Source organism: Numenius arquata, chromosome 3 (genome assembly GCF_964106895.1).
Source record: "Numenius arquata chromosome 3, bNumArq3.hap1.1, whole genome shotgun sequence".
NCBI classification, from domain to species: domain Eukaryota; kingdom Metazoa; phylum Chordata; class Aves; order Charadriiformes; family Scolopacidae; genus Numenius; species Numenius arquata.
Window position 1 is genome coordinate 55,050,910 of NC_133578.1, and position 25,543 is coordinate 55,076,452.

Here is a 25,543-nt window from a genome sequence, read left to right on the forward strand (position 1 = left end):
TCATTTCCTTTATGTTTGTTGGGTTTCAAGGCTTTTGTTTTCTTGGTCTTCTGGTTGAGTATGGGGTATTACAGTGAAGCTGTTGTCTATCACGGATATTCCTGGAATTTGAATCAGCTTTGCAGGTTTAAGTTGCACATATATAGAGAGAAACAAGTGGAGCTTCCACCAGTTAATTTTATTTTTAATTCACACATAGTTGTTTCTGGTATTAGAAAGTTGATTCCCCTAATTGAGAGAGAATTAGCAGAGTGCATGCTTCCCAGTGAACAAAACATGGAAGACTGGAACAAAATCTAGCTTTAGGTCCACTCACAAGGAATGCACTTGTTCACTGACAGGATGTTGATGTTGCCTGCTGATTGTGCTGTAAAAGATGTGATTTTACATTGTGTTTATCTGTTCATCCTGACCTGAAACATTCCTGCCTGTGAGATTTCCAGAGTCTTACAGTGACTTTGTATACTGTTCTCCCCTTTATCCACACTTGCATTCTGGGGTTCTACATTCCAGTAACTCTTTTATTCTGATATGTCTTGACACTGAAGCTGCTTCTAATTCTTACCTTGTAATATGTGTAGTGTAGGGCCTGACTACACAGAGAAGATGCTGTGAACTGAGTTAGGGTAAGAAGTTAAGGCAGAACAGCTATTCCTCTCTGAATGTCTTTGTTTTAACTTAATCCATTCATACTGTGTCCCATTCTGGGCTCCCCAGTTCAAGAGAGACAGGGAACTACTGGAGAGTCCAACGTAGAGCAACTAAGATGATTAAGGGATTGGAGCACCTCCCTTATGAGGAAAGGCTCAAAGAGCTGGGGCTCTTTAGTCTGGAGAAGAGAAGGCTGAGGGGAGACCTTATCTATGTGTACAAGTACCTAAAGGGTGGGTTGAAGGATGATGGAGCTGGACTCTTTTCAGTGGTTTCCAGCGATAGGACGAGGGGCAACGGGCACAAGCTGTAACATAGGAAGTTCCATTTAAATATGAGGAGAAACTTCTTTCCAGTGAGGGTGCCAGAGCCCTGGAACAGGCTGCCCAGGGAGGTCGTGGAGTCCCCTACTCTGGAGATTTTCAAGACCTGCCTGGACGCAGTCCTGAGTGATGTGCTCTGGGCAATCCTGCTTTAGCAGGTGAGTTGGACTAGATGATCTCTAGAGGTCCCTTCCAACTCTGACAATTCCGTGATTCCATGATACAGTGGATGAAATATTCACTGTATGGCATAAAAGTGTCCACATGAGAAAATGTTATCAAATAGCTACTCCACGCTGCTTCTCCTTAAGAACAATTTACTTGTTTGGTCTCTCCAGCACAGCTGACAACAAACAATCCTGAAATGTCACCCTTTTTACATTCTCATGATCCAATTTTCATTCTTTATCATTCTACTAGATCTATAACTGGAGCCAGGAATATCTGAGAGGACTAATCATACTGCAGCCATAAACATTGTCTTTCATTCTTGATCACCTCTCTTTTTGAATCTTTTGATTCCCCATCAGTTTAATAAAGTTAATTCTTCTCTTTCTTTTCAGATCATTAAAAATACTATTTGTTGAAGGATTTTGTCTAGAATATTAATGAACACTGGTGTTTTCTAACCTTGATGGGAAAAATGTCACAAATTAATCTTCAAGTGGCATTAACATTGCATGCTTTTGGCGGATAATCACCTCTCAGATGTTTCATTTTTAATTCCTTGCATGTTTCCTTGCATGATCAAAAATGTCTGAAGACCCAGTGATGCATATCAAGGGGCATATACTTTTTCTCACCTGAGTTCACTCAATAGCATAATTTTAAGAATTTTTCTGTAGTTTGTATGCCACATCTCTCCTTAGCTGTATAACTGGGAGACATAAATTGTCTCTTGTTTGAAACTTGTGCTGGTTTCAATTTAGTTTTAAAATGAAGTAATGAAAACTTCATAATTTATTCCTGCAGTCTTGTCAGCTCAACAACATGTAGGCCAAAACTGGAAATATTAAAGAAGTTGACAATAACTTGGTGTGTATCTCAAAATATAAGAAGGAGGTTATTCTTTAAGAGATGACAGAAGGAACTTTGATCTTAAATGTCCCTTCCAACCTAGACAATTCTCTGATTCTATATAATTCTATGTACTACTCAAACAGTCATCAATGGGTTTGTAGTTACTGCTTGGTCTCCTCACCAGTCCTCTTTTGAAGTTCTACTGTGCTTATATTCAATTAAATCCTTCTGTTATCGTAAATATTTTCATATTGATCTTATTAAATAACTAACAATTTAAGGAAATTTCTCTTTTACTAGAATATATTGAATTTTCCTGAAATATTTCATACTTTAGTACCGTTAAGTTTGACAAAGTAAGAAAACGGTTTAATTTTTATGCCTTTGGGGGGGGGAGGGAGCATACTCCAGTTTTTGTTAAGTGAATTTTTCAAGGAGGAAAAAACCAAGGGCTGTAATTTAATATGGGCTGTCTTCATTTCTTAAGAGTTTAGAAAACTAAAACCATTTTTAGATTACACTGGCAGCAATGTATGTGAAAACCTCTTGGATTGCTATTCCATCACCGAATAGGTTATCACACTTTGAAAACTGTCTTAATTTGCTTAGGTCATGCATTCATCATATTTTCTTAGCAGTTTACATTAAAAAAGTTTAAGCCCTTCATTTCATTGTGTTTCTCACCAAGCTTAACTGATACAGTTGCATTGCCAAGTTTAATAATAGACACACTATTATTACGTCCATAGTGAGATAAATAGTGAGAGAAAATCTCTTCTAAAATTTAAAATAAATGATCCTTTTCTTTGCTACCAAAGTATATTACTTATATATTCTTTGTGTAACTAAGTTTTGTTGTTTGCATTAGAATCTCGTCCTTTGTCACTTCCTGTGAAAACCATGCTGAACTCATCTGAAAGCTGCAGAAGTCCTGAAGAAAGAATGAAGGAATTTATTGGAATAGTGTGGAATGCAGTTAAACGCCTTACACTTCAGGTAAGATGAAAAGGAAGTGAAAAAAGCCCTGTGTCTTTCCAAGCTTTATGATACTTTTTATGCATCCTAGTGCTTTTTATTAGAGGGTTTTTAGAGGAGCTCCCAAGTTTTATTGTGTTATTTCAGTAGTTGCAAAGTCTTAGAGAATGAAAAATAAAGTATAGATTTTTGGTAAATTAGGCAAAGAATGCTTTGGGTTTAGAATATCAGTTTTCAAAATACGTTTTTATATCCAAAGGGAAGATCCTTTAAAAAGCTATATGAAGAAAAAAATGTTTACGTTTATAACACAGAAAGGTGTCACAGTTATCCATAGTTAGATTTGCACAGTAGCTTCCTTTCTAAAAATATTTGAGGAAAATGTGTGTGATAAATATTTTCTTGGGGTGTATGATACAATATGATGTTATACAGTGATGGCTTAGCTGCTTACTCGTCTACTTTTTCATAAAGGACAAGTAGGTGACCACTTGGATTAAACCATTTCATCCTCCACTGCTCTAGATTGTGATCGGTGATCAGTAAAAGCAGAGCTTTCATGTGGCAGTATATATGCATACTATACACAAAAAAAGACCATGTTAGAAGTCTAATGTTAAAATTCCATGATCAAATACTGGATGGCTTAGAAATGCTGGAATTAGGATTCTGTTCTTCCAAGTACCTATCAAGTGCCTGCTTAGAAATTACCCTAATTTAGAATTATTATAATCTTTGCCTTTTGAACAGGACTTTCAGTGAGATTGGTATTTTATGGTACACCAGAATATAATAGCAAAGCTGGTTTTATGTTAAAATGAAATTCAAAAAATACACACACATACACACACACACCCCCCTATTTCTGACAGAAAGTAATCTTTGAATGCCTATCCCTTCTTCCTATCAAGAAATATAATTATTTATATATAGGCTTATCCCAGAACCTGTGTCTGTTTTACTCCTCATTCACGCAGAAATTACTTTGGGTTAAAAATATTCAAAAGTTTGAAAGTTTTGCCTGAGCAAGAACTTCAAACTCGTGACTTGATTGCAGAACATACTGAAGTTGAGGTGGTGCTTTCTATTAACTCTACTAACCTACTTAACTCAATTCTAACTAACTAACCATGCACAAACACAGGCTGGGTGGAGCATGGATTGAGGGCATCCCTGAGGAAAAGGACTTGGGGGTGTTGGTGGATGAGACGCTCAACATGAGCTGGCAACAGGCGTTCACAGCCCAGGAAGCCAACCGCATCCTGGGCTGCATCAAAAGAAGCATGGCCAGCAGGTCGAGGGAGGTGATTCTGCCCCTCTGCTCTGGTGATGCCCCTCTTGGAGTACTGGGTCCAGCTCTGGGGCCCCAATATAAGAAGGACATGGACCTGTTGGAGCAGGTCCAGCGGAGGGCCTGACAGGCTGAGAGAGTTGGGGTTGTTTAAATTGGAGAAGAGAAGGCTCCGGGGAGACCTTATAGCAGTCTTTCAGTACTTAAAAGGGGCCTACAGAAAAGGTGAAGACAAGACACTTTATCAGGGAGTGTAGCAATAGGGCAAGGGGTAATGGTTTTAAACTGAAAGAGGGGAGATTTAGATTAGATATCAGGAAGAAATTCTTTACTGTGAGCATGGGGAGGCACTGGAACAGGTTGCCCAGAGAAGCTGTGGATGCCCCATCCCTGGAAGTGTTCAAGACCAGGTTGGATGGGGCTTTGAGCAACCTGCTCTAGTGGGAGGTGTCCCTGCCCATGGCATGGGGGTTGGAATGGGAGGATCTTTAAGGTCCATTCCAGTTCTAACCATTCACCATTCTATGCTTCTATGATTCTGTAACTCTAGTTTTTGGCCAGCTCTTTCATCATTGTTTCATGAGGATTTTGTTTGTTTTCCTTTCTTTTTTAACATTGCCACCACTGGAGATTAAAATGGCAAGATAAGGGGAGTCAAGAGAGAGACTTTGTAAGCTATTTGAAGGAAGCAGTGTATTTTTGTTACATGTCTGGGTGGTGCCTAACATAATGAGACTCCATATATAAATGAGGCTTACAGTGTGAGTCATAATAAAAATAATTATATAATAACTAGGATGATGAAGAGCTGGATCCTTTATAAATGGGAAAGATTGAATCAGGAGTAAGATACTCTGTTTGTACATTTTTCAAGGTACGCTTTGTTATATAAACAACCAGCAAAGTGAATTTGTTTCAAAGAATGGTTAAGATGCTGACTAGCTAAAAATAATGTTTGCTTGTTACCAAAAAGAAAAAAAAAAGTTTGTGTTAAAACTAGTGGGGTTTTTGTGGAGATGAAAGCTGATGACAGTGATGGGCACATGTTTTCTCTGACAGTAAATTGTAAATATATCACTGCTCTGCAATAATATACTCATGGATTAGAGCTATTACTGGCAGAGGATTTTTTTGTATTAGATACTCTTTCTGATGTTTGAGGTTCTAGATTTATTTACTTTTTACAGTGTTTCTTGGTAAGGTACTCATGCTTTCAGTTTTCATCATTACGAATATGAAATTATAATTTTAGGTTTTATCTGTGTTGAAATTACATGGCCCTATGAATTCATACAACAGCTTACACGCTTCTGATATGTTTCATCCTTATGCTTTAATCATACTTGGTGAAGTATATGCCAACATCTTGCCAGAAGGGCATTACATGTTATTGGTGAGAAGTTTCAATAGGCTCCAAGGAAACACCACAGGACAAGTCTAAGACCATGCCTTCAAACAAATATGCAGTAGTCCTTCTTAATGAAATATAAAGGCTTTATAGATATGCTTGCTGTTCCTTTTATTATTTAGTCCCTATGTCTATTTTATTTAAATATCTTTTTCAAGGTAGAAATGCATATGTATAGCTTTTTTCCTTCAATACCAGCCTATATGGAAAGCTGAAATTTGTGCAAGGCAACGTGCAGAGGGTAAGATGATGAGAGTTATGACTCTGTTTTTCAATTCAAGTACAGTATGATTATTTTTTTATAAAACAAAATAGTTGTTTTATTAAACATAAATATATTAATATGTTAAATTCATACAGCTTTTGTATATTTTATTGTCATTTGGCATGAAAGAGGCACATTTCTAGAATATTTTGTTCGGTTAAATGCTTAAAGCACTTAGACTCTAAGATTTTTTTTTTTTTCTAAAGCTATTTTCATGTTCCTGGATCTTTTATTAACATGATTGTAGAACAGAGAAGTCTGTAGTTGTCATCAGATAAAACAGAACTTCATAACTTAAAATCATCAAAGGATTATTCTTTTAGTGGAAGTTTGAGTTAGTAAATGCGTTTGGAACCAAAGCGACTGGAACGTTTATTTTGGATCCAAAGCTGGTACTTGCTTAACCTTAGCCTTGGCTTGCTTATGATAGAATATTGCACGAAGATTTGTGCATTGGAGTTGTGGTAAGCTATTAGTATTTAAGTGAAAAGACTTTCATAGTTAACTATAAAAAGTTGGTTTTATTATTTAGTTGTTGTAGGATTTTATATGCAGCCTTGAAGTCTTTTTGGCAATTAAACTCTGTAGGAGGGTAATACTTGCTTTTCACATGTTCTTCTTACTAATAGTTGCTAAAATAGTGGAGCAGTATAAACACAATTATTTTTAATTGGTTGTTAATGCTGAATTCCAGGGAGAATAATGAAGGATCTGTATTAAAAGCAAATGAATTAATTAATTAATGCCAACTAAATAAGAGTGTAATTTTTACATATAAAACTTACCCAGATATTCCACATGCCTTTAAATATCCCTGAAATTATTTGAAAAAAATGAGTCTGTTTCCTGAAATTATTGAAAATAATATTTTCTTTAAAGCATGTAACTTCTACAGGATTTGAGTCAAAGTGAAACACTGATTGAAAGAACAGAACGTAGGGATGAGATTGACTGGAGTTCCTGTTCTTTCAACAGTGGTCTTCATTCACGAGTCAGGAAGAGATTCTGTGACTTGTAACTTAGCAGTTACAGCTATCAGCACTCAGCAGTTATGAGACAGGATGATTTCTAAAGTTGGTTATTTACCACGAAATGACAAAAAATGACATTTTCCGTAACCAAAATAAAAACTTTTCAAAATCAGTCTTTCTTAGAAAAAAATAGGAATGCTGTGTAGTGCTAAGACATTGTGTTTTAAGTGGTCAAAGAAAACGCAGCTGATCCTTATACTCATTTGTATGTACAGGCGGCCTGCTCTCTTACTTCATTTACTCATGTCCGCTGCTTTCCATTCATATCTCTTTTACTTTTTGTCTAATTTCAAAACATGAATTTCTGGCCTGCCTTTTAAAATTCTAATGAACAGTGTGTGTGTGGCTCGACTGCAGATGGTCTAATTAGGTAGAGCTAATTTGGATGTCAGAGGCTGAGGTATGGTCTTATAATAGTGACTGCACCAGAGCCCCTGCGTAAAATGAGTCATGGTGGTTCTTTGCAGTTTTGGAAGTCATTGCGAGATTATATTCTGTATCTGAAATGCCCAGAAAAATGCATTAGCCTTTCTGCCGAGAGCATATGATGGATGACGGTTAATGCTGAGAGAGGCCATTTCCCAGGAGACCCCTTTATGTGAGTGTCACCTTGTGGGTCATCTTCAATGCCTCTAATTGGTTTATAAAGCTGTAAAATGTGGGTTAGGGAAGGGAATCTCCTTACGGCATCACTGTCACAAAAGGCTGTAAAATCTCCTGTACAGCCTGTCCCTCTTCGTTGTGCTTGTGCAGGATAACTATGGTGTGTCACTTGTTCTGTTTTGGTCCCTCCAGCCCACTCTCCTCAGTTAGGAAGACCTAATTCTCTGCAGTGTATGTTTCAGCATTCTCTCTATCGAGCAGCATTCCTTTTTATAGATTATTAAGTAAAAATACTCCATTTAATCTGGTAACTTAAGATTTTCCTTTTTATACAACTGAGATCTTAAAGTCATTGCACTTTTTTAGCCTTATATATTAGTAAATGCTTAGAGCAATATGCTTTGCATAACTTTTTAGCAGTAGAAGGGGAAAATACTGCTTACTTCATTGGTTTACCATTAGTGTACGTTACTTAGCATGTATAGGCCTTGACATAGTAGAAATGAAAATAGGAGGTGATTCTGTTTCAAGAATTTGTAATAATTCCTTCTCTTTAACACATGAATGTGTTCAGTATTGGCAAAAGAACACGTTGCTACCAAAACTGAAATAAGATCCTTGAAACAGAAAGGATGTTGCCATGGAAAAATGAAGTAACACTCAGTGCAGCTGCGAAGCATTAATGAGTAGGATATTTTTTTAAAAGATCATTTGTGTTTGGTGTGGCTTGGAGGGTCCCAACCAGATGGTTTCCATGAACAGGATCTGACCTCCAGCTTGAGGACTTCTTACTGGCAGATTACTTCATTTTCTTTCCCTTGGATTGTCAGATCCTTACATTAATGCAAGATTTACTGCTGCAGATTTATATTCAGTTACATAAATCAGTCACATTTTACATTAAATTCACAATTTTAGACACACAGTTTAACAGTTATTTAAAAAGTGTAAAAAGATTTATATGATAGCTTTAATATATGCTATTGATGTAGTTTAATTTTAAGTTACTTGGATTACATATATTTTAAAGCACTTTCCGATTGGTGAATCAATCTGTAGCACACGTTCTCACTTTTGTCCAACATATAATGCCATCACTTTAGGTGCGCTCTTCCATTCCTCAACTGGAACTTATTAGACAGATCTCCAGATTCTGTCAGATAAACGTACACAGATTCTGTTGAAGTTGATAGTTGTGTCTACGCAGAATCTGCCTCCAAGAAATTCAACAGGTGCAATTCAGTTTTGCAGTTATTGGGCCCTTGTGCATCCAAGTTGGCAATTTCTTATGTAATTATAATAATTGCATGATTTGCCCTAAAATGTGGAATTTTGCCATATGTTCATTGTGTTGGCCTTTGAAATCCTGCAAAAATGTTTTGCAAAATTCATTTATTCATATAAAACTGCAAATGAAACACAAGTAAGCAAACATACCTGTAAGCAAATCTGTAATATTACATACGGAGGACCTGATGTTGTTGTGTAAATGCCACCAAAATTCGTGGTCTGACTCCCATTCAGTTGTTTGAAAATGAGTGGCAAAGTAATGCTTATGTAAACAGGAATTTCCCTCAGGCATTTGAAGGAGTGAAACTGTTGTGATTCCACTTCAATATTCTTGATACAGCAAAGTAAAAGGAAACAAAGTGATCTGAAGAACTTGTCTTCAGTTACAAAGCTGTACTGAACTGTAAATTAAGTGTAAAAACTCTACTGAGTATTGAGATCTCTTCTCAAGAGTACTTTGTAAAACATCTCCTGTAGATCCTGCTGCTGGTAATGTGATGAAGTATAATATCTCTCCAAGTTGGTGGAATTTTTGGATTATTATTACCACATGGCTTGTATATCCAGGCAGCATTTGATGTTAATCATCATGGATACATATATGAAGAATGGATGATTTGTTATAAACTGTTTACTCAGCAAATTCACTGATAAAACAAAAGTTATACTGATCATAAGTTCTTTTGTCATATATTTATCATTATCCGACAATGGCTTGACCTGCAACCTATTACTAATAGACCAGAAAACGATTTAATGTGTCACTGTAAAAATCTTTGCAAATTGACACAATGACTAATTTACCAGTTTAAAAAAAAATTCCAAATCTATTACATCTGTAACAATACACTGTTGCTTTTCATCCAGTATAAATAAAGTACACTCTGCAACCTTGGATCAATAAACTACTTATCAAAGATGTAATTAACTTCATTTTACAACTCAAACAGTTCTAAAACTAGAAACAAACACAGACTTCATGTAACAATGTATTTATTTTTGCAAAATTCTACTTTTATTTTTCTGCAGTGAATTCTTGTCAGTTTGTTTAAGCAAAAGGGCACAAAAATGCTGAAATAAAGATGAATATCTGTGTTCTCCTCACTAGGCTGGCAAAGTACTTATGGTGCTGAGGAATTCCAGCTCAGCTGCAAATCACTATTACGGTTTTGGGGGACTATTAGCCTTCAGGGGAGGGTATGGAGTACGAACCTTGATTTTAAGCTGTGATGTCTTTAATGATGTCAAATAAGAAGACTCTCTTATGTAAGTTTGCAGCAAACAAAAGTTCTTCTATCACAAATAGCTACTTGTGTCCAACATTGTGTACACTGGACTTTTCCAAACTGTTGTGAAGAAATGAACTGAATCATAGTTTGTAGTCGCTTAACACTTGTTCAAGTGTGCAGGCTGTTAGGGCTATTTGATATCCAGGTGCAGAATATTACTTGTAAGAGCCAAGGAAAGACTAACAGTCTGCAGCTTACACCACCTCTGAGTTAACAAGTCACGATGAGTTCAGTTCTCGGTTTGGCCTCACTCAGCCTGCTAGAAGCTCATAAGGAGATGGCAGAATGGTCAGAAATGTTTCAGGGTAACAGCATTGCTTGAAAATAAAGGATAAAAAAGTGCTATTTCAAATGAAACCATATGCACTACTTCTGATTTGCAATGAAAACAGGATAAAAGCTATATAAACTTTCTGAACTTCGTTCATTTCTCTTTCTCTTTGTGTATGCATGCACCTATCCATTTGTTTTAAAGTTGTTTTTTCACTAAAGGTTATGTTTTTCCTAGTTTATCTGATGATCAACCCTTTTATACACACTTATTACTGTTGATGACAAAGCAAAGACAAAATTTTCCCTGAAATAGGTCTTTATAGAATTCTTTATAAAAAGTAATGGCATATAAAACGTTGGTTAGTTCTAGAGGCATAGCTATTGCTAACAACTAATGAACTGCAAAAAGATGTCTTTCTCAGCTTTATTGTGAGAACATTTTCTGACTCAATTACACCTCTTGTAAAAAGCTGTTGAAATGTAGATAGATGTATGTTCAGTTTATATGGCAACACCTTTCTGATCAAATTTACAGACCAAATTCACACTTTTTCTTCCCTCTCATAGTCATAATTTATAAGAATAGATTATTTTCCAATATTTTGTGTCACCTTTCCTCTGAATTCAACAAAAAATTAGACTATTTTCAATCAACTGTGGTGGATGAGTAACTTGAGATTTTGTACCAAGATGAATACTCCACATGGGGAGGAAAAAATAATAATCTGTTTCTGAGAAATCTTTTTTGGCTTTGTTTTTTCAGCTTGAAGTGCAATCTTGTTGTGTATTCCTCCCGAATGACAGCCTGCCTTCCCCAAGTACTATTGTATCGGGCGACATTCCTGGGACCGTGCGAAGCTGGTATCACGGGCAGGCCAGTATGCCCGGCACACTTGTTGTCTGCTTGCCCCAGATAAAGATTATGAGTGCTGGACACAAACACATGGAACCATTGCAGGAAATCCCATTTGTTGTGCTGAGACCCATCTTGGAAGAAGGTAGTGTGATAAACTCAAAAAACTTTACTGTTTTTAACTGTTTTTAACTGTTACAAAAATTAGCTTCATTTTATTTTGAAAACTTCTGATGTGCTGCCTTTTTAGCAGTATGTTATGTATTATTGATGGATAGAAATACTAATAGCAAGGTTTGCCCCATGCAGATCAAAGTGAAAGTCATCATCAAAGAGCTAGTTCTGTGATATGTTTTGTATGTTGTTTGAAGCCAAAAGAATGCAGAAGTGCAATTTTTACCTTCGTTGGTTTTTTCATTTGCGTTACGTGTAGCCACAAACAGTTGGTTTGACACAGCTGGAGCAGGCAGTGAGTTGTGAATTCCAAGAGAGAATGGAAGCAAGTTAGGACAAACTTCCCATGCCACCATTTCTGGCCAAAAAAAACCCTAAACAAACAAACAAGCAAACCCCAAAACAAGTCTTGGGTCTAACATTCAGACTGGACATAAGGAAAAGATTCTTCACTGAGAGGATCACTGGAACAGACTCTGCAGGGCAGTGGTCATGGCACTAAGCCTGGCAGTTCAAGAAGCACCAGGACAACACTCTTAATCATATGGTATAGTTTTATGTAGTCCTGCAGGGAGTTGGACTCGATGATCCTTATGGGTCCCTTCCAACTTGAGATATTCTATGATTCTATGTAAGACAAGAAAAGAAATTCATAAATACAGTAGACAATTTTAAAAAAGCAACTTTATTGGTCATCTTGATAGGCAAAAATTGTGTTCTGTTTTGTATCTATAGGGATTGTAGCAAGGTTTTTGTAGATATTTTAAAAAAAACAGTTGAGAAGATTGGTATGAGTGTTTATGGGGGGATGGTCTTGTGCATAGGCTAAAGTTGAGAAAAAGTATGGCAGTTCTAATTTGAAAAGCTAATATGTGATAAAGGTTTCAGTTGTAGACCAATTTGAGGCAAGAATCAGCTTTTAACATTCCGCAACGGATTGAGAAATGAAAGAAGGGGATAAGCGGTAAAGGACCTAGCAAAATATGATTTTTTTTATTTTTTTTTTAAACAGAGCCCTTAGAAATAATCCAAGTAAATGTTAAATAGATTTGCAGCAGTATTCTGAAGGAATACTGATGTAAAAATCTTCTTCTACAGATACTCATATGAAAAATTGCATATTGGAAATAGGTGAGGCAAGTATCCCTAACAGTCTTGAGTCTTGGGGTTTAGATTTATTTTAATGGCATCCATGAGACCTAGTCTTATGTCTAAGTTGAAAATTTCATGGAAAAGCCAGTTGTTGTGGTTTAACCCCAGTTGGCAGCTCAGCCCCACACAGCCACTTCGTCACTCCCCCTTAGCGTAATGGGGAGAGAATTGGAAGGGTGGGAGTGAGAAAACTCCTGGTTGAGATAAAGACAGTTCAGTAGGTAAAGCAAAAGCTAAATGTGCAAGCAAAGCAAAATATGGAATTTATTCGCTGCTTCCTATTGTCAGGCAGGTGTTTAGCCATTTCCAGGAAAGCAGGGCTCCATCACGCATAACAGATACTTGGGAAGACAAAGGCCATAACTGCCATAACTCCCTTCCTCCTTCCCCCAGCTTTTATTGCTGAGCACATCATATGATATGGGATGTCCCTTTGGTCTGTTGGGGCCAGCTGTCCCAGCTGTGTCCCCTCCCAGCTTCTTGTGCACACCCAGCCTGCTCACTGAAATATCTTAGCAGGGTGCGAGCACTGCTCAGCAATAACTAAACCATCCCTGTGTTATCAGCACTGTTTTCCTAACAAATCCAAAACATAGCCCTATACCAGCTACTGTGAAGAAGATTAAGTCTGTCTCAGCCAAAACCAGTACATCAGTGTACAGTTAGTTCATCATTTTTTTTTTGAAAGACTTGTTGCTGGTTTGTGTATTTGTTCTAAGATGGAGAGAGGGAGATGCAGCAACTGTTCCAGTGCTTTTCTGACAGCATTTTGTGGGAAAACTATTCTGTTTTCTGCATATTTATTGCTGAAACATAAACAATTATAAAGGGTATGCTATGAAAAACTTAAGTCAAAAGCAAGTTCAAGAGCTACCCCTGCTCCTGCCATCTGAAATTCGTTTGGATTTGTGTTTTCCCTCTCCCTTTGTTCTACCACTTATTTTCGACTCTTTTCCTCCTTCCTGTATTTCACCTTAACTCACAGCAACAAAGATAAAAGTGTAGTTTTTAATAATGTAAATCATATTAGAGATCCTGCCAACTGAAAGAAAAAAAAAAAGAGAGAGAGAAAGGTATATGTGTTTTTCCTAATAACTTTCAGTAGGAATGGTCTAATTTGCTAATCATAGTAACAGATAAAAGATAAATTTAACCAAAGTCTTTTGTTTGTTTTAAACTGATGATGTAATTTAAACCATTTATGGAAGTAAGAAGTCATTTGAATTTTGTCAAACCCAGATTTGAAGGAAAGATCCTAGTAAAAGAAAAGAATCCCCCTGGTTGGGATAAAGCCTATGGTAAGGAATTTATTTGTGTGTGGCTTTGTGCACTGGGAATAATGCCAAACAGAAGTTCTCACAATCTTGATATTTTTGATTCTCTAATGGAGCCGTTGCCTTCTTCCATGCCAAAACTCCCCCCTTAAACAGACTATTAAAAAGTTTTTTCAAAGCTTTTCAGTCACCTTCCTTCTTTCTTTCTTCACATGTAGATGTAAATAATTTTTATAAACTCTTATTGAGAGAGTCTCTTAATATCCATTCTATCTTTGAACAAGACTTCAGGGACATACCATCATTCTTAAGACGTGTTACCGTCTCTCTGAAATTATATTTATTCAGCCTTGCTTTTCCTGGAAACTATTTTTTGAATCATTCCTTCTTTTATAAAGAAGATGTAAGTAAAAGGCTTGTTTGCAGAGATGCATTGTTACTTTTAAGAAAGCTGTGTGCTTACTCATATTTTTCTTATTACAGGAAAAATTAAAAGAGGAGGAAAAGGGAGCATAGTCATACTGTCATTTGGGGATATTGCAGCCTACTCACAGAGACTTATTGACCTCAAGATGTCAACATGCTAAAAATAGCTCATACAGTGTCCCACAATCAGTTCTTTCTATTTGTTTTCAGAGTTCTGATACATTTATTTTTTGAGGTAATAGTAGTTTGTAGGAATACTTAAAAGAACATTTCAAGTACAATACTTCAATACAGAAATATAATTTAGCTTTGTCCTGCTAAGTAACTCAAGAACAGAAATGGATTTGTCTATGTGAAGAAAGACATATTCTGTTGAACTGCTGTTGAATAACAAATACAACTAAATAAGTTCATAAAAAGTTATTAAATTACTTTAAGTATTATATTTACAGTTCAAATCAATCAAGTGTGATCTATCCATGAGGTACTACTCACTGAGGATATTAAAATAGAATCATAGAGCAGTCCAGGCTGTCAGGGACCTTGAGTGATCATCTGGTCCGTACTTTTGTGGGAAAGGGAGCCTAGATGACATTATCGAGCACCCTGTCCAGTCGCATCTTGAAAACCTCCACATCCCTGGGAAGGTTGTTCCAGTGAATGATTTATCTTACTGTAAAAAAAAAAATTTCTTTCTTATATCAAGATGAAACCTCTCCCAGTGCAACTTGTACCCGTTGCCTATTGTCTTCTCCATTTTAGCTCCTTGTGAAGAGGGGAACCTCTGTCCTATTTGTAGCTTCCCTTTAAGTAAAATAGTTGCAAAGAAGAAATTAAATAGTTAGAAAGTCAGTTTGATCAGAACTGAAATATTTAGAGAACTGCAGAGGGTGAGTTGTGACTTTCTGTGCATACTTGTGTACATCCAACTTCAAATACTTGACAGTTCATCTATGTACTCTCTAAGTCCCAACCTAGAGTGATAGGATAAAATCTGATAAATTTGCAGTTGGACAAAGTATTTTCTTATGATCAGGACTTCTGGACTGCTAAGTAGCTTCCAAAAATGTATAATGTTATAACAGGAAAGTAAACTGAAGACGTTAAGGCAACTAAAATTTTGCTTTGGATAAAGCACTAAGTTTTAGAGTAATAATGAGAACATTATTGGCATCTGTGAAATCTTCCTGTGTTTAGAAGTTAACATTTTTTTATTCTTTTAATTTAGAATCTTTTCCTGGCTCCCAGTCACATTTTAAACTAGTTATTTTTGGTTTGGTCTGTCGCCCCTGTGTCAATCCTGTTGTCGTTGTCTTTTTTTTTTTTTTTTTTTTTTTTTTTTTTTGTCTTTTGTCAATAATCCCTAGTTAGCGCATGTAAAGTGTTCCTCACTGGGTTCATACCAGTAAGTTTTATGAATCCATCTTTGTAAAAATGTTTGCTTAGGTCAGATACAGTAAGATACAGATATTTAGGTAAGAGAGTAAAATACATTTTAGGAACCAATGTTCAAAATATCTTAAAATTGTTGTTGATATTGCTAGATACTATGTTCATGTTTTCATATGGATAGCTGTATACTGACAATCATGTAAATCACTGTATTCCAAACATTTAAATCAGGTGGCTTTTATTTGTGAAATATGACAAATTGTATAACCTCACAGTTTTTTTTTTTTAAGCGTATGTTTAAACTCAATAATTTGTCAAGTGACTTGTAGGGAAATAGAAAATTAGGGCATCTAATATTCGTGTGTGAATTAGCTATAACAAAATGTATTGGTCATAAACTCCTACAATATAATAGAAACATATATCTTTCAACCTGCAAAAAAGGCAATTAATCGTTTAAAGTGGAGGGGCAATATCTTGGCCATTCTTAGAAGTTGTCGTCTTGCATTAGATTTTAAAAAAATGCTCAACTTCAATATAATAACCGAAAAATAATTTCTGTAAATTGTAAGGTGAATATCTGACATTCAAATAGTGTGCTATCTGAGTTTATATTCAATGTCACCAGCTGTTAAACATGGTAATTATTGTATTTAATTTATCTGTTATGGTTAATGACACTGTAAAATTAGTTCTCATATTTTAGTGACATTCTTCAGTATCTGAAAAGCAATGAAGTTCTGCATAAACAACTCGTTATTGTCATGTTCAGCTGTTAGAGCTCTCTAGGAGCTGGGTTTAAGTTAGAAAAGCTGGTGTGTTAGTACTTACATTCGAAGTCTGTGGAACTAAATCGCATCTGCTGAAAGTGTGCTCTGGACTTGGGCAGAGCCCTCAAGCCTTTTGACTGGGTGCATGTGGGATTTGCAGCCATACGACCGCTTCCCTGTTGCTTGACTGGGAGGAAGTACAGTAGTGACCTCACATCTAATGGTTGCAATGCCTTTTAAACATTGCACGTCACACAAGAATGTGAGTGTGTTGGAAGTCTGTGTAACGGCCCTGCAGTGTGGGTACAGAAAGGGAAATGGAGACTGAGTAGTCAAGATGCTTTTTGAAGATCGCAAAGGATACCTTTAGCAAGTCTGGGAATAGATCCCAGATCATATGCATGATAAAGCTTTCATGATCTCTCTCCTACTATTACTAATTTTAAACAAACAAAATTTCGCATTTATACAACTGTCAACATTGTATACACAATATTGTCTACAATTGCCACTTCTGCACTCTAATTTTTAAAATAAAGAGAAGTATCACATAAAAGTGAGAGCAAACATATAACAATTATTAGTAGTTAAGTACATATATCAATGTTGTATGTCACGCATATGGAAAGGTTTATAATGAACATTAACTCTAGCTAAGAAACAATGTGCATCAAGTAACTACCGGAGAAACTGTTTGCACATAGCAAAAATTTTTAATTACATATGTTGGAGAAATAACTCAAACACTCTGTAGGAAAGAAGTTTTGCTAAACTATTGCAAATAGCAGATGAATAATGAATGCCAGTTCTTTGAAAACTGTCTGGTGAGTGGGTCAGTCAACTTCCAAAGATCTGAAAGTGGTATTTATAAATTTAAGAAGTTATCAAAGCAGTTGAAATATATTAATGAATACATCTTCAAGTTTTTTAAATCAATAGTGATGTTTGAAGAAATTAAAAATAAGGATTTAGAGAGCAGTAGATCAGGAATTAATGGGAATCTTCAGCCATGCTAGGAGTTTTTCATGTGTGTCTTTTATAATCTTACCCATAAGAGATGTGGGGTAAGCTCTAGTTCCACTGAAGGCAATGTCAGGTTTACTTATAATATTTCAGCATAAAAGAATCTCAGCAATTGAGTGACAAAACAATAGGATACATGGATAGGAAGGTTAGATGTAGAGAAAATATCTGCCAAGTGTGGCACTGGCTTTTCATTTCTTCCTACTAATAAACCATTTTTTAAATAAATCCTATAAACAATGTTGCTTTTGATGTTTAGACACTCTGAATTAATTATTTAAGTAGTTTCATAAAACCAATCTACAAATGAATGCAGGTAAGGTTTTTTTAAAAAACCAATAAAGCAAACATAGGTACAGCAAAAAAACAAGGATTTATCAGGTGGAGAGTTCCGGTATAATGTTAGAATGGTCACATAGTGTTGGTGGAGCTGAAAAAGAGGTAACTGATGATATTAGGGGGAATTTTATAGTTGTAGATTTGCCATATCTTTACTACAGCATTTGTTCAGCATACTGTGGTTTCTGTACATTGATAAAATTTGATTGGTATTTTCCTTTTAAGGTAGATAATGTATGCAGCACAGAAAAATTAATATTCAGTATTTTCTTTGTAGATTCTTTCTTTCTAATCCATGAAATATAAACTATGTTAATTTACTGTGGTGGTCACAGAGGAAAACAAAGTTCGTGCATAGTAATTAGAAACATGTCATTAGAGTTGACTTTGCATTTGAATTTTTTCCATCTTTTACAATTAATATTTTGTATTACTTGGCTGACTGAATTTGGAAAAAATACAGATTTCTAACTACTTTTAAATTTCTAATCTGAAACCTTTCCAAAATATTTTTAAATTAGTTTTGGCTGAGCTGAATTCTTCAATATACAATAGCTTCAAAATAAAGTTTTCAGTTCTCACTTTGGATGAGACACACAGACTCTCCTGATATGTACTCCTGACCATATAAATTTATTGCTGCTGCCACCTGTGGAAGAAACAATAGAACTCTTATTAAAATAATATGATAAAAAGATGTCTAGATCCAGCTTTATTTTAATCTCAAAACTATTTCTAAATTTTCTTTAACATAATTGCAGTTAAAGCTTAATTTGTGCTAATTCTTAGGGATGTGGTTTCTCAGCAGGATAGTGTTGACCGTAAGCCACACTAGGCAGCAAACACACTCTCCATATGTTGCTTATACACTACTTGGAATTTTTTATTGCCTTTTGAGACTCCAAGGGCCCATCTCAATGTATACTTGTATTTGTCTGCCATCTTCTGTTCTGATTCTCAAGCCTCATGCTTCTGGGCTAATAGATTAATTTGGAGTCTTCTTACCCGTAACTCCAGGCCCAAATCTTGAAAATTAAACTTTATACCAAATAATCTTCTGAATTTTGATATTGGAAGGAGAACTTTTCTCCTTCTCTTCCTCCAAATGAATGTGCTCTGCACAAAGATGAGAACTGTTTCAGCCCAGGCTGAGGTTTGTGGATGCTCACCAGCCTGCTGTGTTTGCATCTGAGACTGCATCCAGCCACTGTTACGGTACTTTGAATTGGGGCAGGCAGTTTTCTGTTGGTGGGCTGAAGATTCACATGCTGGGCACAGACTCTCCATCATTCAAGTGGGGGAAAAAGGCCCAACTTCCTCAGCAGAAAATCTGACAAATGGAATTATGAAGACTTTCTTTAGAGGAAAAAAAACAAACAACCACCTGAAAGAATTGTTACACTTTTGTACTTCTAAAGAGCAAAAACCCATATCTGTTTCAGGTAAAATGAGAATTATCCACGTATCTTTTATTCTCTCATTTTCCTCATTTCTGTTGAGGATTCTTTGGATTTTGGTTCAGTGTCTGTTGTAGAGCCTAAATTCTTTCTCTGGGACCCAGTTATCATACGCGGGATTGTATTGGGTTTATGTGGCAAGGTTTTAGTAGGGGGGAGGAGTGCAGGGGTGGCTTCTGTGAGAAGATGCTAGAAGCTTCCCCCAGGTCCGAAAGAGCCACTTCTAACTGGCTGCGAGATGGACTCGCCACTGGCCAAGGCCGAGCCCATCAGCAGTGTTGGTAGCGCCTCTGTGTGTGGGACCTGGGGCTGGAGCAGGGAAAAAGTGTGAGAAGGAAGGAGCAGCAGAGACAACTTGTGATGAACTGACCACAACGCCCATTCCCTGTCCCCTTGCGCTGCTCAGGGCAGAGGAGGTCGAGAATTTGGGAGTGAAGTTGTGCCCGGGGTGGGGAGAAGGTCGTTTTAGATTTGTTCTTATTTCCAGTTATCCTGCTCTGGTGTTAATTGACAATAAAGTAAATTGGTGGATGAGGGAAATGCTGTGGATGTTGTTTACCTGGACTTTAATAAGGCCTTTGCTACAGTCTGTAATTTTTAGTAAGGCCTACTAGGTGTTTTTTTGTATGATACAGTCTTTGTATTTTTAGTAAGGCCTTTGATACAGTATCCTGGCCTGTATCAGGAACAGCGTGGTGAGTAGGACTCGGGAGGTGATCGTCCCCCTGTCCTCGGCACTGGTGAGACCCCACCTCGAGTGCTGTGTCCAGTTTTGGGCCCCTTACCACAAAAAAGACATTGAGGTGCTGGAGCGGGTCCAGAGAAGGGCAACGAAGCTGGTGAGGGGTCTGGAGAATAAGTCTTATGAGGACAGGCTGAGGGAGCTGGGGGTGTTCAGCCTGGAGAAAAGGAGGCTGAGAGACCTTATCGCTCTCTGCAACTACCTGAAAGGAGGGTGTAGAGAGGCAGGGATCGGTCTCTTCTACCAAGTCACGGGCGAGAGGACAAGAGGAAATGGCCTCAAGTTGCACCAGGGGAGGTTCAGATTGGATAGTAGAAAAAATTTTTACACTGAAAGGGTTATTAAGCATTGGAATGGGCTTCCCAGGGAAGTGGTTGAGGCACCATCCCTGGAGGTATTTAAAAGACGGGTTGACATAGTGCTTAGTGACATGGTTTAGTGATGGTTTTTATCAGAGTTAGGTTGATGGTTGGACTAGATGATCTTAAAGGTCCTTTCCAACCTAGACAATTCTATGATTCTGTGATTCTAAATTAATTTTCAGGTCAAGTCTGTTTTACCTGTGATGGTAATTGCTGAGTGATCTCTCTGTCCTTGTCTCAATCTCCAAGCCTTTTGTCATATTTTCTTTTCCCTGTCCAGCTAAGGAGGGGATTGATAGAGCAGCTTTGGTGGGCTCCTGGTGACCAGGCAAGTTCAAACCTACCACAGGGATTCTGCTTCAGTTTCCATAATCTGTGTTCTCAGTTCGTTTCAACAGTACCTGGTAGAGCTGTTGAAGGTTTTCTCTATACTAAGAAGAGTTCCTGTTGGCCTTTTAAAGACCTACCCAAATAGTTCTCTCTGTGGTCTTGCTTTGGAAACTTTCTCTTTTCTTTCTATTTCATCAATCTAAAGAAAACTGATTGTGCTGAAGTTGCAGCCATTTTGTTGTTCAGCTGGACACTGCCAGTTCCCTTGCTGATTATTCTTGATAATGATTCATAGTAGGCTGCCAGGTACTTCTCCAGTTAGGCTCCCTCCTAAATATAGGAAATGAAGTGCTCAGTGTATGCTTAGAATAATTTCTTTTTACAAAATCCATTGTCATTTTGTTCCTAGGAAGTTAAGTGGAGGCAGTGGAAGATATATTATGTAAGGAACTGCCTCTGCCATCCATATGCTGAAATAAGTGGGGAGTGGTTTCAGGATACTCCTCAGTTTGAGGAAGATCTTATAAAGCAAAAAGAATGTTCTTTAAAGACTATGTTGTACACATTTATTCACAGTTTGGGGTTAAAATTCGCAATGAACTTCAGTTGTTTAGAAGTTGTAAAAAATTTATTGCCATTGTTTAAATTTCAAGGTATAGAATGGAATTGATGGTTGAGTTATATTTGTGAGAGTTTGGGATCAATTTAATGGTTGTTAATTGTGCTTTCTGACTTCTGAGAGGGTTTAGGATAAGGCCTTTATTGAGTTTTGAGAAAATAATTGCCTAGTTTTTATTATGCAATTATTTAACTGTTTGCCCTTTTTTTTAGGTGATGCTTTTCCGTGGACTATTAGTCTGCATCATTTCAGTGTATATACTCTCCTTGGACAACAGATGACACTTAATTTAGTGGAACCAATGGGCTGTACTTCTACTTTAGCTGTTACTTCACAGAAACTGCTTGCTTCGGGGCCAGAATCCAGACACTCATTTGTTGTCTGCCTCCATGTCGACCTCGAGTCCCTTGAAATAAAATGCTCCAACCCCCAGGTTGGTACATTTAATTGATTTATGAAAGGAAATTAAAAATAACTCAATTTAAGTACAATTGTTCTGCATTTTGTTGAAGAGGGTCTCTTCTATCTTAATTTTTTTTTAACTGGGCCATCAAGATCAAGGTGCTTAGATTAAGATTTGCTTTGAAGCTCTCTCAAGTTTTGTAATTTAAACTCTTCTCAAAATGTAATAGCTACAGTATAAATGCATCTTTTAGCTGATGGAGTGAAATGAATTGCAGATGTACAGTTAAATGCTATAGTGCTGTTCTGCTGTCACCATGGATTCATATATTGAAGTGGTTTAATGTAATTTTTTACCATATTTTCATAGAACTAACATTTCTTCAAACGTAAAATATTTTTTAGGCAGTAGTAATCTTTAGAAAAGGAAGAAAACCCAGATGAATGTGTGTAAACAAAAGTTACCACCTTGTTTATGTTTATTAAAAGGCAAAGATACAAATAGATTCTGCAAATAGATTTATAGAAAGTGCACCCTGTACTTTTCTGACCTGGATCAAGTTTGCTATAGTTCCAAATAGAGTAGGGTTTTTTATGCCAAATTTTTATTAATCTTGACTGCAACTTGAATAACGCTTTCTTGACAGTTGCAACATTTCCAGTGGTGCTGGAGAGAACACTCTTGTTCTTGGGAACTGCAAATCTGTTGAGGTCTGAGTAGGGCTCTGCATTCATACACTGTCTGCTCCGAAGTTTTAGTCATATGTAAGATTTTTCTAAGGATGTCATGGACAAAAAGGACTGTTTATTGCTTCATTTAATAGAAAGAAAGGAAAAGAACACAAAGTATTACAATTTTGATCTGATACGCAGCACATCACGTTTGTGAAGATTTATGGACCTATGGCCTAAGTCTGGGAATACTAAAGCTGGTATTAAAGCCACTAAGGTGGCCGGTGCAATTTTAATGTTATCCCTCGTGTGTACTCATTACAATGTGTTTCTCAGTCACATGCAGTTTTTCCCTTGCCTCATTCCTTGTTCTATGAATGAAAGAAGTGTTTTAAACTATGTATTTATTTTATCCTCAGTGTGTGGTCTCCTGCCCTATTCACTGTCTTCCATCCAAGTTATTTCTGACTCATTTGCTATGTGCCATTGTCTTCTGTACTGGATGGGCTCACACTCTCCAGGAAGAGGGTTGGTAGAGTGAGATTATGCACTGGACATGGCAAATTAAGATTTAAAATTGAGGAGCCTCAACAAGGTCTACTCAGACTTGTAAAGCTGTATGACAGGTGTGTTTGCACATATAAAGGGTTGTCACTGTGTTATAAATGTGTAAATGAGAATGGACAAAATTATGATTTTGCTGAAAAATTTATATTTTATACTTAAAGGCTTCTGAAAGCTTTAATTTGCAACCTGGTGGTATTTCCATAACTTTTAATGAATTAATATGTGATAGTTTTACAACCTATGTAAACTTGCCTTATTCTGTATTAATTTTCACAGAACTGTACAAAATTTGTCTTGATATTGCTGCTATTCAGAGAATTGGCAAATATTGTAAGATGTTCATTTAGCAAAATAGTTTGCTACATTAGATCGGTATGTTCTCAGTGAAATTCCAGCAAATGGTCTTTTTTTTTTTTTTTTTTTTTAAATCTCCAGTTAATCTCATCGTTAATATATGTAATACATTAATAGTATTCATTTATAAGCAGGATGGCATTGTTATAAGTGAAAACCTCATCTAAACTGTAGTTGCAAATTAAAAAGAAAAATAGGTTAAGTAAAACACATTTTTAAGCTTTCCTACCAAAGTGTGATCAAATAATTTGTTTTGCAAACTGTAAGAAAATCGTTGCACTAGGAAATTTAAATTGTAAGCTTCACGTAAATCATATTATGAGTATAGTAAAATGTTAAAAAGAAGTTGTACAGTCAGATAGATATCAGACTAAATTTTGTTGTCTTAAAGGATGTCCTTCTACACTGTGATGTTATTTATTTACTGAAGTATTATAATGACCAAAAGGATGCAGACAAATTATTTGAGATTAGTGAAGGTTCTTGAGCTGTACATTCTCCCTTACATCTGCCTTACTTGCCCTTTCTGCTTTACTTATGCAAAAGGGGAAAAAAACCCATCAATCTTCTCTAACCAGATGTTCAAGGACAGAAGATGGAAAATACAATTACACAAACAGCATTTCATAGTTATTAATTCACAGTAGAGTAACTGTGCAATTTGATTCTTTAGAATGACAGTCTGTATTTTTTCTATAGATGACAGCCTTAAAGTAGGTGATACTTAGTGAATTTGTTAAATGGTAGCAAAGGTGAAGTATTTTACTGTATGACTATTATGATTTTAATATGAAACCATGATCTGATGGTTGTATCCCTTTAAAATCAGTAGATGCTTCCAGTGTGCAAAATTGCCAGGATATTGCCTTTTGTTGTAGTTCTCAATTTTTTAGCAATGTGTTATTTTTTAAGTATAAAATGGTATAATATATATTGAACTTCACAGATTTTGCCAACTAGAGAGTGGGGTCTCTACTGAGTTATGTGTGGTTTTGCTGGGGAGGGCGTGAAATCAGTGAAAGGGGGGGAAACTTCTTAACAAATACTGGGAGAGTTATTCCTATTTTTGTCATACTATTTTTCCTCTCTTGAATAGAGTATACTAAAAATAATTATTATATATTAAACTGTTATGCTCAAAAAATACTTATAAAGGAGAGAGGCCTTACACTTACATTAGCTCTTCTAATAGAATCAGAAATAGGTTTTCAAAATGTTGTGGCTTAACCCCAGCCAGCAACTAAACACCACACAGTTGCGTGCTCACTCCCTCCCTGGTGGGATGAGAGACAATCAGAAGAGTAAAAGTGAGAAAACTCATGTGTTGAGATAAAGACAGTTTAATTAGTAAAGTAAAAGCTGTGTGCACAAGCAAAGCAAAATATGGAATTAATTCGCTGCTTCCTATCGGCAGGCAAGTGTTTAGCCATCTGCAGGAAAGCAGGGCTCCATCGTGCGTAATGGTTACTTGGGAAGATAAATGCCATCTCATCACAAATGTCCCTCCCCTCCCTTCTTCTTCCCCCAGCTTTCTGTACTGAGCACGACACCATATGGTATGGGGTATCCCTTTGGTCAGTTTGGATCAGCTGTCCTGGCTGTGTCCTCTCCAACTTCTCATGCACCCCCAGCCTGCTCGCTGGTGGGTTGATGTGAAAGGCAGAAAAGGCCTTGATGCTGTGTGAGCACTGCTCAGCAGTAACTAAAACATCCCTGTGTTATCAATACTGTTCTCAGCACAAATCCAAAACATAGCCCCCTAACTAGCTATTGTGTGGAAAATTAACTCTATCCCAGCCAAAAACAGCACACAAAATCTTAAGACTACTCACTTGAAAAAGTGCAACCAACAAGAGAATTAGAAATCCTTCCATTTTAATAGGTAACAACCATGGAATAAAAGTGTATTAAAAATAATCAGAGATGTTAACTCTTTATTTGAAGTTTTAAAATTTTTATTTACCTTTAGACATGTGCCACCTTTTTTGTTTTAATGATGTTTTGTTGTAAGGCTTTTTGGTATTTTCTACTTTTTAACATATCTCCATGAAAATCATCACATAATTAAAATGTGCCCTTTTCTTGCTGAACTTGTTGTTTTGTCTCTGGTTTCCAGAGCAGGGTAGAGTATTAGGGTCATACTACTTAGCTGTCTGGTTGCTGGCAATGTTTGGAGAGATGGCTACTGCTGTCTGAAATAGCCGCTGTTTCAGAGT

General features: G+C 36.5%; 1 protein-coding gene across 2 annotated transcripts in view; it reads left to right on the forward strand.

Annotated features, from left to right (window-relative positions):
* Nucleotides 1–25,543, forward strand: part of VPS13B (vacuolar protein sorting 13 homolog B) — a 475,565-nt gene that overhangs the window by 228,484 nt on the left and 221,538 nt on the right. For both annotated transcript variants that reach the window (XM_074145995.1, XM_074145994.1), the window contains exons 21-23: nucleotides 2,863–2,990; nucleotides 11,183–11,417; nucleotides 21,545–21,765. In XM_074145995.1, coding sequence (XP_074002096.1) covers nucleotides 2,863–2,990; nucleotides 11,183–11,417; nucleotides 21,545–21,765 — 584 coding nt within the window. The remainder of the gene's footprint in view (nucleotides 1–2,862; nucleotides 2,991–11,182; nucleotides 11,418–21,544; nucleotides 21,766–25,543) is intronic.